The sequence below is a fragment of the Pocillopora verrucosa genome, chromosome 11 (assembly GCF_036669915.1).
Source record: "Pocillopora verrucosa isolate sample1 chromosome 11, ASM3666991v2, whole genome shotgun sequence".
Taxonomy (NCBI): Eukaryota; Metazoa; Cnidaria; class Anthozoa; order Scleractinia; family Pocilloporidae; genus Pocillopora; species Pocillopora verrucosa.
In genome coordinates this window covers 13,251,574-13,266,483 of record NC_089322.1, presented here as the reverse complement: position 1 = coordinate 13,266,483, position 14,910 = coordinate 13,251,574, and the positions used below count along the sequence as shown (strand labels likewise).

At 37.4% G+C, this 14,910-nt stretch overlaps 1 protein-coding gene, 1 long non-coding RNA gene and 1 pseudogene across 3 annotated transcripts; 2 read left to right on the top strand and 1 right to left on the bottom strand.

The window, feature by feature from the left end:
- The first annotated feature begins 666 nt into the window (after positions 1-666).
- Positions 667-2,175, top strand: LOC131774273 (collagen triple helix repeat-containing protein 1-like). The gene is made up of 3 exons (XM_059090281.2): positions 667-830; positions 1,195-1,599; positions 1,819-2,175. Exons 1-3 carry the CDS (start codon positions 705-707, stop codon positions 2,173-2,175), a joined length of 888 nt encoding a protein of 295 aa, XP_058946264.2. The 5' UTR covers positions 667-704.
- Positions 2,176-2,371: 196 nt separating this feature from the next.
- On the bottom strand, positions 2,372-5,788 carry LOC136284322 (uncharacterized). 2 transcript variants are annotated; one of them, XR_010719159.1, is made up of 3 exons: positions 5,621-5,788; positions 3,802-4,013; positions 2,372-3,344 (listed from the first exon to the last, which is right to left on the bottom strand). It is a non-coding gene; the product is annotated as an uncharacterized lncRNA (long non-coding RNA). The 2 variants fall into 2 exon arrangements; XR_010719160.1 differs by having other exon boundaries at positions 2,372-2,802.
- A 4,606-nt stretch (positions 5,789-10,394) lies between these two features.
- On the top strand, positions 10,395-13,497 carry LOC131774271 (collagen triple helix repeat-containing protein 1-like; annotated as a pseudogene).
- Positions 13,498-14,910: the final 1,413 nt, after the last annotated feature.

Here is a 14,910-nt window from a genome sequence, read left to right as displayed (position 1 = left end):
CAAAATTTCTCTTGCTGCCCAAAAAAATCTGAGTTGCCCAAAATTTGGGAGGGGAAGGGGGGCGGGGGGCGGGGCGGTGGCAGCCCCCAGCTCCCCCGGCCCGTACGCTCATGGGTGCTATCACCTGTTTCTTCATGCAAACACATTATAATTTCAGTCAAATTTGATATCATCGAGTTGGGTCTGTAATTTGTACCATCATTAAATGTCGACAGATTTTGAACACACCACCTCAAGATAAGTTTGAGTCTAACATGCGGCGTTTGAAAAGGTTTATACTATTTTAGAATGGATTCAATAACATGAAAACCGAGATCGAGCTAAGGACAAATGAACATTATATCACAGACTATATCGAACTTTCCTTCTCAATATTTCTCGTTTGATCAGAGTAGGTAGATTTTGTGGCCCAGATTTTTCTGCGTAATTTCCTGAACATGAGTGAAACATTAGTCTGTTGGTCAGTACGTGCTTCACTAGTGAACTGATAAGGATATCACAGTCAAGTTGACCTGGTGTGTGGGTTCGAGTAGCTTCAGACATCCTTATCATTTAGCTCCAGCACTTTTTAATTTAGATTGTTATTTTAACATGGTAACTAATATTTTGTATTTAGTGAAATTCGGTAGGATATAAATAGGCACGTACATAAGGAGATATTTTACTGCGAGCACAAAGTATTTGCGCGAAGCAACCATCGAAGTATGGCGAAGTTTCTGATCCTCGCTGTTCTATTTGTCTCATCCAAAACAGGAGTAAGTTCCGTGGGAACAACCACCAGTCCTCAACAACAGAATCCACAAGCTGGCGCTGTCAAAGACCCATGTGAGGTACTCTTAAGCATGCTTTATCCACGATTATTTACGACAAAATCGCATGTACATCATGAAACGTTCATTATTCACACCTCAGTTTACCACTCAAATCTGCCAAGCTAAGCAAAAATCAAATCCCTCATCAATCATAAGTTTCAAAGACAGAGTAGAACATTGCTGAAAAAATTTTTCTTTTAGGAATATCTCCACAACGGTATGAGATCATCCAATGTTCCGAGCTGTTTCTCCTAAAACGAGGCTAAATTCTCAACGTGATTAGTTTCTGAAGAAACTGCTGTGCTACTGCGGCGGACACGAAAATATCAATAAACATCGAGTACATCCATTATATAATTATATGTTCTTTTTTCTTTTTCAGAAATCCATTTTTGCTTACGGATTTTCTGGGATTCCAGGATCGAATGGCATACCAGGAATGCCGGGAATTCCCGGCGCTCCAGGGCCGCAAGGGCAACAGGGAAAAGATGGAGCTAAGGGGGAGCCTGGTGTCAAGGGACCGAGAGGTATGACGGGAACAAGAGGACTAAAAGGAAATCCAGGGTCACTTGGTAAAAATGGTGCACCTGGAATGATGGGAATAAAAGGAAATAAAGGTCATGAAGGGTCACGTGGCAGCGATGGACCGCCAGGAATCAAGGGTGTGAAAGGAGAGCAGGGATCTAAAGGAGAGAAAGGAGAAATCGTGAATAGTGCAGTGTCACAGACCAACTGGAAACAGTGTGTGTGGAAAAATGAAGATGGTAGAGATAGCGGAAAGATTAAGGTACAGAAATATCTAGAAAATGCAATGAAAATAAATTAAGTGTTAGAGCCAATTTGTCATGGCCATCTCTCAAAGAGACTATAGAGAAATTCTATCAAACTGAAAATATCAATTAACAATTCTGTGCATTCTAGCAGGCAGGAAAAGTACAAGGTCATCATCAAATTTTTTCCTATAAGACTCTTACAAAGCATTTTTTTTTTTATGCATTTTTTATAGGATTGCTCATTCAACAAGCTGAAATCTCATACAGCTATTAACGTCTCATTCCAAGGAAATATGGCAGTGAGAGGCACTTCAAGTAAATGCAACCGATGGTTCTTCAAGTTTAATGGAAATGAATGCAGTGGACCAATGACAATTGAGGCTGTTGTGTACAACAATTGGCCATCTGGGAGTCGTAATCTGCTTCATCACAGATCATTTGAGGGATACTGTGAAAACATTCCACAGGGCAGGGTTACTGTGGAGTTATGGGTAGGACAATGTCCTACTGAACCACTGGGTAATGCTTACACTGGATGGAACTCAGTATCCCGGATAATGATTGAGGAAGTGCCTAGAGCCCAGTCCTAATCAGCCCTGTTAACTTCACCTGAGGACTGGAGTAGAATATTCTCTTTTTCATTCATCCATTATTTATCCATTATTTTGGATTTATAATTTTCTCACATTTTCCATCCAAAACTTCTTTATTCCAATTTAAACCTTATGCTTCTCTTCAATCACATGTACTTTTCTTTGTACTTTTTAGTTTATGCCATGTGCCAGTAGATACCTTCGTCCCCTCCTGAAAATATTTTCCTGAATTATTTTAAGTTTGTCTCTGAATTACAATAAAACTGTTTGACATGTGTTTGTCAACAAAATGGTAGTTTCTTTAATCATTAGTGATACAACTGTATGTGCTTCTTTGTATTTTTGGTTACATTACAAACCAGATATGATCTCTCACTTTTTTCCATTATTTCTATCACTTTTTTCTCAGTATCTTGAAAAATAGTCTTGAAATACTTTAAAAACATTAAATGAAGACAAAAGATTTGTTGTGTGATCACAACTTGTAGGAAAATGTTCATCATGGAATTTCACTACTGATTCAATATTTTTCAATTAGATGGTATACACTTAAGTCTCTTTTTATGGAAATATATTTTCTCCATCCTGTTTGTTCTAGAAAGTCCTTTGGATTTGGTGGTACATCTAAAATTTCCATAAAATAAAAAGTAGATACAAAATGTCAAAAGGTTCAGTAAGCACAGACAGCCCAAGCACATAACAACTGTATCTATCATTTTTCTATTAGTCAAAGATGAGATGCAAAGTTGCAGTTTCATTAAGCAAAACATTACTCTTGCCCTGCAGAAGAAGTCTGATGTATTACAGATATTGAAATATTTTGAAGAGTTTGAAAGAAAGTAAACAGTTTTCTGACCAAAGTGAGGTTTTATTGTAGACTATAAAATAAACTTCCCTTGCTAAATCACTTTGTATTGTCCTTTACCTGATCTCACTGAATGCAATTTGGTAAGTTAATAAAACTTATTATTTCCATTTTCCTGTGTAATCCTTACTCATTCCCAGTCCTTAGTCACTTTTTGTAACATAGGGCAGAGGAGAATTCAGTTGGAAGCTGATTGTGTACAGTTGTACTTCATGAATGACAACTTGGAATAGGTCAGCTTTTGACAGAATCAAAACTTTTTCATAACAATTTTATCCCCTTTTGATCATGGTTTCCATGCCTGAAAGTGGAAAATTTCTGTTAAAAAAGAGCTTCACCTAAAAATGGCAGCTCTAGTTAATTATTAACAATCAGTTAAACCTACAATCAATTCCAAAAAGTGATTAATGTGAAATTCCTCTCCATACTTTCACTGTATCATTCAGTAAGTAAGTAGTACTTAATTAAACTTATCAAATACAAGATACAACTCCTAATTCTCTGAGCTTTATAAGAAATGTTATATATAGCAGCTAAGGAGGATAAAAAAAAATCAAATATGAGAAGAAAGAGTCAAGTTTCTGGACTGTAAAGAAAAAAATATAACTCAGCTGATCTTTCCAACAAGTTTTGTTTTAGAAGTGCAAAAAGGGAAACCTTGCTGAAATGTAGAAAAATTGAAGGGTAGTTTTTCCAGTCAGGATCCTCTATCTCCTATGCTCATGAACCATAAAATAAACACAACAAAACATTCTCACCAGATTTGGTCTGTAGTACAAGTGCACCACTTGACTTCCTGCCAGGCAAGTTGCAAAACTGACTGCAAAGAAAGTTAAATATCCAGGCCAGGATATCTCAGCAGGCATCCTCAGAATTTATGGCTCTACACTCTGCTGTTTATTTGTGTTTTCTTGTTCTTGTTTTCTTCTTTCTAGACATCGTTCTGACTCTTTTCTGACATAAAATTCATCTGTAGGACATAACAATAATAATAATAATTTATAGACTTATATTGTGCAATTATCAATATAAGAATTTTTAATTGTGCATTACAATTAAAAGTTAAAAAAGCTACATAGATACTAAAAACTAAAAATTAAAAGATAAAAAAAAAAAACAAAAAAAATAGTCATAAATAAATAAATAAATAATCACTAAGAAAATGTAAAAATATGAAATTAGATACCAAGAATTAAAAAGCTTTGGCAAATAAAAAATTCTTAAGGGCCTTCTTAAACTTGTTTAAAGATTGGGTGTTTCTGATAGAGCCCAGAAGATCGTTCCACAATTTAGGGGCGGCCGCATGGAAAGATTGATCGCCGAACATGGTGAGTGTTTTACCCCTGCAAGGAGCAAGGAGTAAGCCATCGTTGGAAAGGAAATCATATCTTCCGGTGTCTCTAACAGAAATCAGCTCACTTATGTAGGCCAGGGCAAGACCATGTATTGCTCTAAAAGTAATTAAATAATTTTAAAAACTATATGTGATATATGTGTAATGATTTGAGCAGAGGTGTGATGTAACAAAATCTGCTCTCCTGGAATATAAGGCATGCAGCTGCATTCTGGACTCTCTGTAATTTGTGAAGATGGCACTCAGGAACCCCAAATAGGAGGCTGTTACAATAGTCCAAGTGACTAGATATAAAGGCATGAATAAGTGTCTCCGTGCATTCTTTTGTTAAATATTTTCTAATTCTTCTAATGTTACAAAGATAGTAAAACACTGCAGAGCAAGTCTTGGTGATATGATCAACCATAGATAGGTTTGAGTCAAACCAGACTCCAAGGGTTTTGACAGGAGAGGGTGGAGCTATATTTACTTTGCCAACTTTAATACAAGTAAGAGGTTTGATCTTCATTTATCAACTTTTTGGTTAATGTTTTCAATCTGAAGATCTCATTAGTAATTCTCTTAACTGTCTGCCAATTACAATTCTTGTGATGTGAGTTTGGAGAACTTGGTTTTGGATCAGCTAAAAATCACTACTTTATATTTTTCTTTATTCTCGTCACTTTTCTCGTTGATATTGTATTGATATTGTAAGGAGAAACTCTGTTTACCCTTTTGCGTCAGCTGATTCATTTTTTCACCAAACCTCTCTCTAAGATAATTCAAAATTAAAGGAGACACTTAAAAGTGAAAGATTTCAAAAACATTTCAATTTTTCCCACTTGGCAAATGCCAACGTTTCTGACGGTGACTGGAGTCCTATACTTTAAAAAAAAGCCATAATCACAGAGACTGTCTACTCTTTTCGCCATTATTTTATTACCCAAGAACTGTATGCATAATGAAGTATAGGGCTTTGCAGAAATCTAACCCAGTCATTTTGTGACTACGAACGGAAAAATCAACAGCCGCCTTCAAAACTGCAAGCGATCCTCATGCGGCAAATAAAGTCTTATTATTCAAAGTGGACGTAAATAGTTCATATGGAGAATAATGCAACAAAAATGACCCACTTTAAGTAAAATTTGTTCGTACTGTTGATAAAGCTTTGATTTAAAAATAAATAAAAAAATGACAGTACTTTTACCAGATCAACGTACACGATTAATAGTAAGCTTACTTACAAGAAGTTTCCTTTCCAATGCGAACCTTCATCATAAATAGCTCAATTCCAGCTTCAGCGATGAAAAACAGCAGCAAGAATCTATGGACACCGAGGCGCCGTTAAATCGTCCTTATTTTTTCATCAAACATGGAATTTTCAAAGGTAAAAAAGCCTGCTGTAGTTTCAAACTGCCGCCATGTTGAAAGTCAGAGTATTTGACCTACCAAACTCATTGAACTTTTTACCGCTGGTGATTTTACTACGGGCGCACAACTTTCTTGTAAACCAGAAAAGAGCGATATGAACGATAAGCTTATGGGTATGGTGGGTGTGTATGTATGTTTGCCCTGGTTCACGACTAAACCTTCACGCCATCGCGGATAACAGGATGCAGAATCAAGAGGAATCCCTTTGTTACAGCCCAAACTTGTGAGTGGTATTTATATTTCTGCCTTAACCACACTATCACTTGTGTGCCACTCTGCACCGAAAAAACTTTCAGAAAAAAAATTTCAGCTGTTGATATACGTTTTAATGGTTAGGCATTTTAACTGATTATTTTTTTGTTTTGTTTTGTAACACAAAAAGTCAGGAGTTTATGATAAAGCTAAAGAAACAAATAATTTGAAAGATGAAGGCAAAAAACACTGAAAAAAGTCCTGAAAAGCGAAGACGTCCAGTGAAAAGATTGGTAGAAATATCTGAAGATGCGTATAAACTAAAGCTTCCAAAACAGCTGAACTACAACCTAGATATTCTGTTTGAAAGCATATTGATGCATCTAATATGGCGTTCTGGAGCTTCAGAGAAAAAAAGTGGATCAGAAACATTTTCATTTCAGCACGAGAGTCTCTGACATTACTTTCCTAGACTAGTGTTAGAGTTGGAGATTAAGTTGGACGTTTAGTTATACATAGCGGTTACTAGATAACTAATATGTACACTAACTTTGGACAAATTTATCGCTCCTTTCTCTTGCAGGTTGGAATAAATCCAGGTTTGATGGCAGCTTACAAGGGATACCACTACGCGGGAGCAAATAATCAGAGTCTGTGGGTAAATTATTTAATGTATCCGTTTTCAATATTTCACCACTTATTCATTTAAATTAAAAAAACGTTCTAAAGAGGTTTAGTTCTAAGATTCCCTATAATTTTTCATATTCCTAGGAGATTAAGTTAAGGTTACTGTCGACAAAATCTGCTAAAATTTTCAAAATGTCGTTTATTTGCTCTTGAGTTAGTGAAATCATCTAATTTTAATTTGTGGAAAGAAAAAAATAGGGAAATCTTAAAAAAAGAATGTAGGATACCGCTGAAATAGTTTTTTAGGGTACCTAGTACCCAATACTGAAAGGTGTAATAAAACGAAGTTTCCAGCAGAGAATTGACATTCTTGGCAGACTTTTGTCCAGAATCTTCATTTGCACATTTTGTTTAAATTGTGCATTGCATTGCACAAAAGAAGTGAATTTTACATTCCTCAAAACATTGAGAAGTAAGAGTCTCCATGAAACGATCATAAAGAGAAGTCACTTTGTGGCAAATCCAACAGAAAGCCTAGCCCAAGAAATCGAAGGCAGAAGATTTTGATGAAGCAAGAATACCTGACCTTACTCTTTGATCCACGAGTCTGGCCAAGAAGTTTAATATTGCCTCTCATTGGTTAGTGGCATGACCGCATCGACACTCACAAAAAAATAGGTGTGAAAACTGTCAAAGGTTTTTTTTTACGCAACTTTACCTCTGCTTAAACAAAGTAATAGTGTATGTAGTTTTCTTCGGATTTTGATTTAACTTGGCCAGAACATTCTTTAGATATTTACTGATGCAGAAAAGTGTGCGATGCTTTAACATTATGTGTGATTTCCCGAATTATGACAACAACTTAAGTAGTTTATAGGGAGCTAAGGGAGAGTCTGGTGTCAAGGTACCGTGAGGGATGACGGAAACAAGAAGAGCAAAAAGAAAGCAAGGGTCACTTGGTAAAAATGGTGCACCTGGAACTGGATGGGAATAAAAGGAGCAGTGGACCGCCAGGAATCAAGGGTGTGAAAGGAGAGCAGGGATCTAAAGGAGAGAAATGAGAAATCGTGAATAGTGTAGTGTCACAGACCAACTGGAAACAGTTTGTGTGGAAAGGAGATGATAATTAAGATTGTGGAAAGATCAAAGTCAGGAAATATCAAGAAAATCTTTAATTTATTCCCTATATTATCATTATAAGAAAGTTCTCTGCACCAATACAGTTTTATTTTGTGTTCTTGTTTTTTTTTCCACCCAATCAGTATATATTTTTCTTCTTTCCAGAAATCTATTTTTTGCTGTCAGTTTTCCTAGGATTCCAGGGTCGAATGGCATACCAGGAATGCCAGGAATTCCTGACGCCCCAGGGCTTCAAAGACAACAAGGAAAAGATGGAGCTAAGGGGAAGCCTGGTGTCAAGGGACCGTAGTGACCGGGGTGCACCTGGAATGACAGGATTAAAAGGAGATAAATGTTATGTAGGTTGTTCACGTGGCAGATGCTTTTGAAACTCTTTACACTGGCCAATTTACGTTATCAGTTCAGCTGATAAAACCAAATAATCCTGTAATACCCCTCACCGACGCAGTACCACGTTACAAAATTACCCTTTTTGAATATCTAAGGGCTTCGCCACCTTTTACTGCTGCATTTTCTGATAAAAAAATTGTTATCTGTGATATTTGAAAAAGGGGTCAAGCTAACGAATGCTATCACCTATGTCCTAAATCAAACACGTTACTACGCCAGTTTAATCAGATGCTCAGTTAGAAAAGTATTTGAACATATAGGGGAAATAGCTTGAGCAAACTGGGTGGAAGGTACCATGAATCTTGGATTTCATAATCTTCTTATCTTATGTAACATGTCTTGCTGTTACAACTCTAAGCCTAACTAACCCTTACTAGCTACTATCGAAAAGATATGCAAAGATATTCTCCCTTGGTTGTGTTTTCTTAACCTTGGAAGTTGACACCACACCTGTGCACCATGTGAGATAGCGGCACATAAGACTGTGTAATAATCTGAAGCATTCAAGGCGGCTTACATTCTAGAGATAAACTCCGTTATCCGAAAAAACAGATGTGACCCTTAGGCTGATAAGAAACATGTTTGTTTTCCACTGAGCCTGTCTTCTCGGCATATTTTACGGGATTGCTCATTTAACGAGCTGCGGTCTGATACAACCATTCTAATTATTCATTGCAGCGAGATAGCGGCACATAAGATTGTGTGAAAAATAATCTGAATCATTGAAGACTTACATTCTAGAGATAAACTCCGTTATCCGATAATGGTAATAGATGTCACCCTAACGCTGATAAAAAACCTCTAAGTCTTGTAGAAATTATCGTTCTTAATTTTAACTACACGACACGAGTCTGCAACTTGTACCATTAATACACAAAAGGAGATTTTGGCGATGAAAATATATCTCACCGCCTCAATATAAGCATGAATACAGTAATCGACCATGGAAGAAATAAACATAACATCAGGCGCTTCAGAGTCCGCAGAACACTCTCCTAAACATCGAAGGGCTTGACCCTGCCGCAGTTTGTGAATTAAAACATTGTTATCTGTGATATTTAATAGCGGGTCAAACTAACCAATGCCACCATGGGTGCCGGTTCGTGCCAATTTTTCAGCATCATGTCGATGGACGCATAGTAAGTGTTCATCCGGTGGTGCGATTACGGTGTCAGCTGCGTTTGTCCTTGCACGTGTTCACCTACAAGGTCTTGAATGCTGCGCGATGGCGTTTGTCTGAGTGCCCTGGCTTCCCGTAATTCAAACTGAGAACTGGTTTACTACTTCTTAATTTTAAGACTCATTGCTGACACTATCTGCCATACGCTGTTGGAACTTTCTTGACTACGACACTGGCATAAGGTCTGAATGGTTATGTGTGCAGATGACATCGACCGTCTTCCCCTAAAGATATCGGCACAGACTATAAGTGTTGCTCAGAATTACTCTCAGCACTCACAATCCGCAGACGAATTAAACTAGCTTTACCACACCTACTTAAGTTTAAATTAATAAATGTCTCTTTGAAAGAAAAAAAAAGACGAAAAGAAACATGGAAACTTTTTGTAAAAATTGGCATTGCCAAAATTTCTTTTGCTGCATTAAAAATCTGAGTTGCCTAAAATTTGGGAGGCGGAGGGGTGGGGGGTTGACAGCCTCCCAGCTCCCCCGGCCCGTTCGCTTATGGGTGCTATCACATGTTTCTTCAATCAAACACATTTAAGTTTCAGTTAAATTTGATATCATTGAGACGGGTCTGCAATTTGTACCATCATTGAAATGTCGACAAAATCTAACACACCACCTTATGATCAGTTTGAGTCTAACATGCGGCATTTGTAAATGTCTATACTATTTTAGAATGGATTCAATAACATGAATACCGAAATCGAGCTAAGGACAAATGAACATCATATCACAGACCATATCGAACTTTTTTTCTCAATATTTCTCGTTTGATCCGAGTAGGTAGATTTTGTGGCCCAGATTTTTCTGCGTAATTTCCTAAACATGAGTGAAACATTGGTCTGTTAGTCAGTACGTGCTTCAATAGTGAACTGATAGGGATATCACAGTCAAGTTGTTGACCTGGTGTGTGAGTTCAAGTAGCTTCAGACATCCTTATCATTTAGCTCCAGCGCTTTTTAATTAAGGTTGTTATTTTATAATGAAATTCGGTGGGATATAAATAGGCGAGTACATTAGGAGATATATATTTCAGTCATAGAACACGAAATATTCACGCAAAGTAACCATCGGAGTATGGCGAAGCCTCTGATCCTCGTTGTTTTGTTATTTTTCTCATCCAAAACAGGAGTAAGTTCCGTGGGAACAACCACCAGTCCTCAACAACAGAATCCTCAAGCTAGCGCTGACAAAGACCCATGTGAGGTACCCTTAGGCATGCTTTATCCACGATTATTTACTACGAAATCGCATGTACTTCATGAAGCGTTCATTTGTCATACCTCAGTTTACCACTCATGTCTACCAAGCTAAGCAAAAAACAAATCCCTCATCAATCATGAGTTTCAAAGACAAAGGAGGACATTGCTTGAAAAAGTTTTCTGTTAGGAATATCTCCACAACGGTATGAGATCATCCAATGTTCCGCGCCGTTTCTCCTAAAACGAAGCTAAATTCTCAACATGATTAGCTTCTCAAGAAACTGCTGTGCTACTTCGGCGGACACGTAAATATTAATAAACATCACTGATGTTTATTGATATTTACGTGTCCGCCGAAGTAGCACAGTAGTTTCTTGATGTACGGTACATCCATTCAATAATTATATGTTCTTTCTTCTTTTTCAGAAATCCATTTTTGCTCACGGATTTTCTGGGATTCCAGGATCGAATGGCATACCAGGAATGCCGGGAATTCCTGGCGCCCCAGGGCCGCAAGGGCAACAAGGAAAAGATGGAGCTAAGGGGGAGCCTGGTGTTAAGGGACCGAGAGGTATGATGGGAACAAGAGGACAAAAAGGAAATCCAGGGTCACTTGGTAAAAATGGTGCACCTGGAATGATGGGAATAAAAGGAGATAAAGGTCATGAAGGGTCACGTGGCAGCAGTGGACCGCCAGGAATCAAGGGTGTGAAAGGAGAGCAGGGATCTAAAGGAGAGAAAGGAGAAATCGTGAATAGTGCAGTGTCACAGACCAACTGGAAACAGTGTGTGTGAAAAATCTCGATGATGATAGAGATAGTGGAAAGATTAAGGTACAGAAATATCTAGAAAATGTAATGAAAAATAAATTAAGTATTAGAGCCAGTTTGTCATAGCCATCTCTGAAAGAGACTTTTGAGAAATGCAGCCAAACTAAAAATATCAATTAACAATTCCGTGCATACTAGCAGCAGGAAAAGGTCATCATAAAATTGTTTCCTATAATACTCTTATATATACTCTTTTTTTTCGCACTAAGACTGTATTCTTGGCATTTTTTTATAGGATTGCTCATTCAACAAGCTGCAGTCTGATACAGCTATTAAAGTCTCATTCCAGGGAAATATGAGAGTGAGAGGCACTTCATATAGATGCAACCGGTGGTTCTTCAAGTTTAATGGAAATGAATGCAGTGGACCAATGACAATTGAGGCTGTTGTGTACAACAGCTGGCCATCTGGGAGTCCTAATCTGCTTCATCACAGATCATTTGAGGGATACTGTGAAAACATTCCACAGGGAAGGGTTACTGTGGAGTTATGGGTAGGACAGTGTCCAAATGGTAATAGACTGGGTGATGCTTACACTGGATGGATATCAGTATCCCGGATAATGATAGAGGAAGTGTCTAGAGCCCAGTCCTGATTACTTCCGTCGTTTTCATAAAAGGAATGGTGAACAATGTTTTATTGTTTCATAACTGGCCTTGCTTTCTAACTTTTTGTCACCAACATCTTTTTCACTAAACATTATTCCTACATTTTTTGTGTTTGGGGTATGAGATAATAGGGTTTCATCATCTGAGTTCATAAGGTTACTGATTTTTTTTAAATTGCAAGTCAGACTTCACCGAGAAGGAGAGACTGCTCATAGCTAGGCTATCACTAACAAATATTTACCAAAGTGGAGGTTGCTGGTGGAAGATATTTTCCGAGCTACGAAACGGGGAAGAAAATATCCGCACTTGCCACCCACACTGAGTTAAATGGTTGTTTTAGTAAATTAGTATATACTAAAACAGTGAGTTAATATAGCACAAAAAGAACACTCGTTTATTCTTGCAATGACTATAATAATTTCTGGTGCAAATCCCGCGCGCGTTGCTTAGAGGTGAATAAGAAGGGAAATGCAGAATTTGAGTGGCCAATCGGAGCGCGATTTCAACGCTATCCACTGTCTTGGTATATCCTAATAATTTTTTTTATCATCATTGTAATTATTAGTACTATTATTAACATTAATGTTAATATCGAAGTACTTTTTAAAAAAGCACAAAGAAGGCAGTGCCTATCACTAGCTTCAATTTGTTCGTGCTCAAACATTCTGAAGGTAAAATTGAGTATTTCAGCCACTATTCATTGACCGGCCGACCTAGTCAAGTGACAGATAATTAGCGGTTCCGGTTATTAATTAGAACTTACCTCACATTGTTGATCACAGTGTCCTTCTAACTTCCTAGAAGCTAGTTTTTGAAATGGGAGCGGAGGATCACTATGCTCATTTATGAAAAAAGGGTTTACTCTGGTATACACGTATCTTCAAACTTCATCGACCAAATCTGTAATTATCATTTCTCTGCTAAATTCATTATTTTCGTGGCACTGAGTAATGCTCTATATATTTCAAGGTGAGAAAATTTCTCTGAGCTCCAGAGAAGATTTAGGCCACAATTTTCCTCTCTAAAGAACACTGATTAGGGTCAGATGACTTATACCGGCATAATGTTATAGTAAGTGACTTCATAAAAATCCCTTGATGTCACAGTTTACCAAGAGATGAATTCTGTATCCTGAGTGCTTTCAACAATACGGCCTGCTTTTCCTGCTCTTCTTGCTCGGAATTTGTTAAGTAAAATGTTGTGTTCTGAACTTCGGTAAGCCTTTTATTGTTAGCAAGTGTTACCTGTTGGTGATAGGAATACGGTGGGGAGGGGCGGGAGGTCGAGGGGTTCTTAAAAGCTATTATTTTGAATTATCAAATTGAACAGAAAGAAAAATTTAAGCATAATTCTCGGCACGATGCCATGGGTGACGGTCATGATCAGAAGCATAATGATCAAATTTTCGCGCATAATTTATGTGAAACTTGCTTTGCTACACATGGGTTAATACCAACTTTTACTCGTGTACTAGCTGATCCATTTTGTAGGAGAAATAAAGTTCTTATTATTATTATTATTATTATTCATCACACTGACTGGCAAATATGCACAAGTGATAATGCAACGATAGAAAGCAAAAATTAATTATATGCGTGATGTTTTTTCTGTTTTGTTTTTTTTTTTTTGTAATTTTTTTTATTTCAGTGATGATGAATCAAACCCTTTTGATAGGCCAATTGAAAAAAACAACGACCAAAAATGTGAAAAAGCACTCCGCCTTCGGTCTCTTGCTTTCACCAGTTTCCTCGTGTTTAGAAAACCTGATAAAACACTGCCTCGTTTATGAATTATTACATTACAATCGAGAACGGACCAAAAAGAACCAAATTTAAATCTAATTCATTTACTGCAAACAATAGTATCATAACTGTATCAAATGAATCAATATCATTCAATTTCAATCTTACTGTCCTCTTCAAACCGAGTCCAAAAGATGTAATGTCGGATATACTTCCTTGACATCAGAACTAGTAAATTTAAAAGGACTTGTGTCTGGTTCACTAAGAATTTCCAACAGCTATGGAAGCAATGGTCGTCCACCGCTACAAAGACTGCAATTGCGTAAGTAATGCTATCTTCGATGTGACACTCGAAGGAGTCCCAGGTTGATAGCGATGAACCAAAAACCTGCATATCATTGCCTAATTATATAAGTAGTGATCGATCAACCTGCTAAGCGTTTGTTGAGTCTTTTATTCGAATAAACGCCGCATCATAATGCGGGGTTTATTCGAGGACGGCGTTCATTAATATTTTTGCCTTAAAATGCAGCGTTTATTGGAGGGCGGCGTTTAATCGAATAAATACGTATGAAACATTAGTCAGTACGTGCTTCACTAGTGAACCGATAAGGATATCAGAGTGTTAACTCGCGTGTGATTGCGAGTATAGTATCATTTTGCTCGACAGTTTTCTTATTAAGATTCTTATTTAACATGGTAACTGACAATAAGTCTTACGAGGTTCTATAAAGGACGTTAATAGACTTGTCATTTTTTAAAGGAAGATATTTCATGGGGAACATAAAGCATTCGCGCAAAGTAACCATCGGTGTATGGCGAAGCTTCTCCATGATGCTATCTTCCATTTCCTCAATGTAACACGTTATTGCTCCAATTCAGTTAGATACTCAGTGAGATAATTATTAGGACATTAGTGGAAACTATAGCTTCAACTAATTTGATGGGCGGAAGGCACGAAGAACCTTGGATCACAAAAGCGTCTTCTTTCATTATTATGCCTTGCTGCTAAAACATCTAAAGCATTCTGTCTCTGATAAAATTCACCTCTAACCCTATCTAACTCTCACGAACTACGATTGCAAAAAAACATGCGCACTTATTTGCTCAATCGGTCGGTTTTTCTTAACCTCGGAAGTTGACACCACACCTATGCTTTATAAGAGATAGCGGCACAGAGACCGCGT

Coding starts and splice junctions, on each gene's coding strand:
- LOC131774273 (XM_059090281.2), top strand. CDS start 705: ATGGCGAAGTTTCTGATCCTCGCTGTTCTATTTGTCTCATCCAAAACA. Junction 831..1,194: donor CTGTCAAAGACCCATGTGAG/GTACTCTTAAGC, acceptor TTTCTTTTTCAG/AAATCCATTTTTGCTTACGG. Junction 1,600..1,818: donor GAGATAGCGGAAAGATTAAG/GTACAGAAATAT, acceptor CATTTTTTATAG/GATTGCTCATTCAACAAGCT.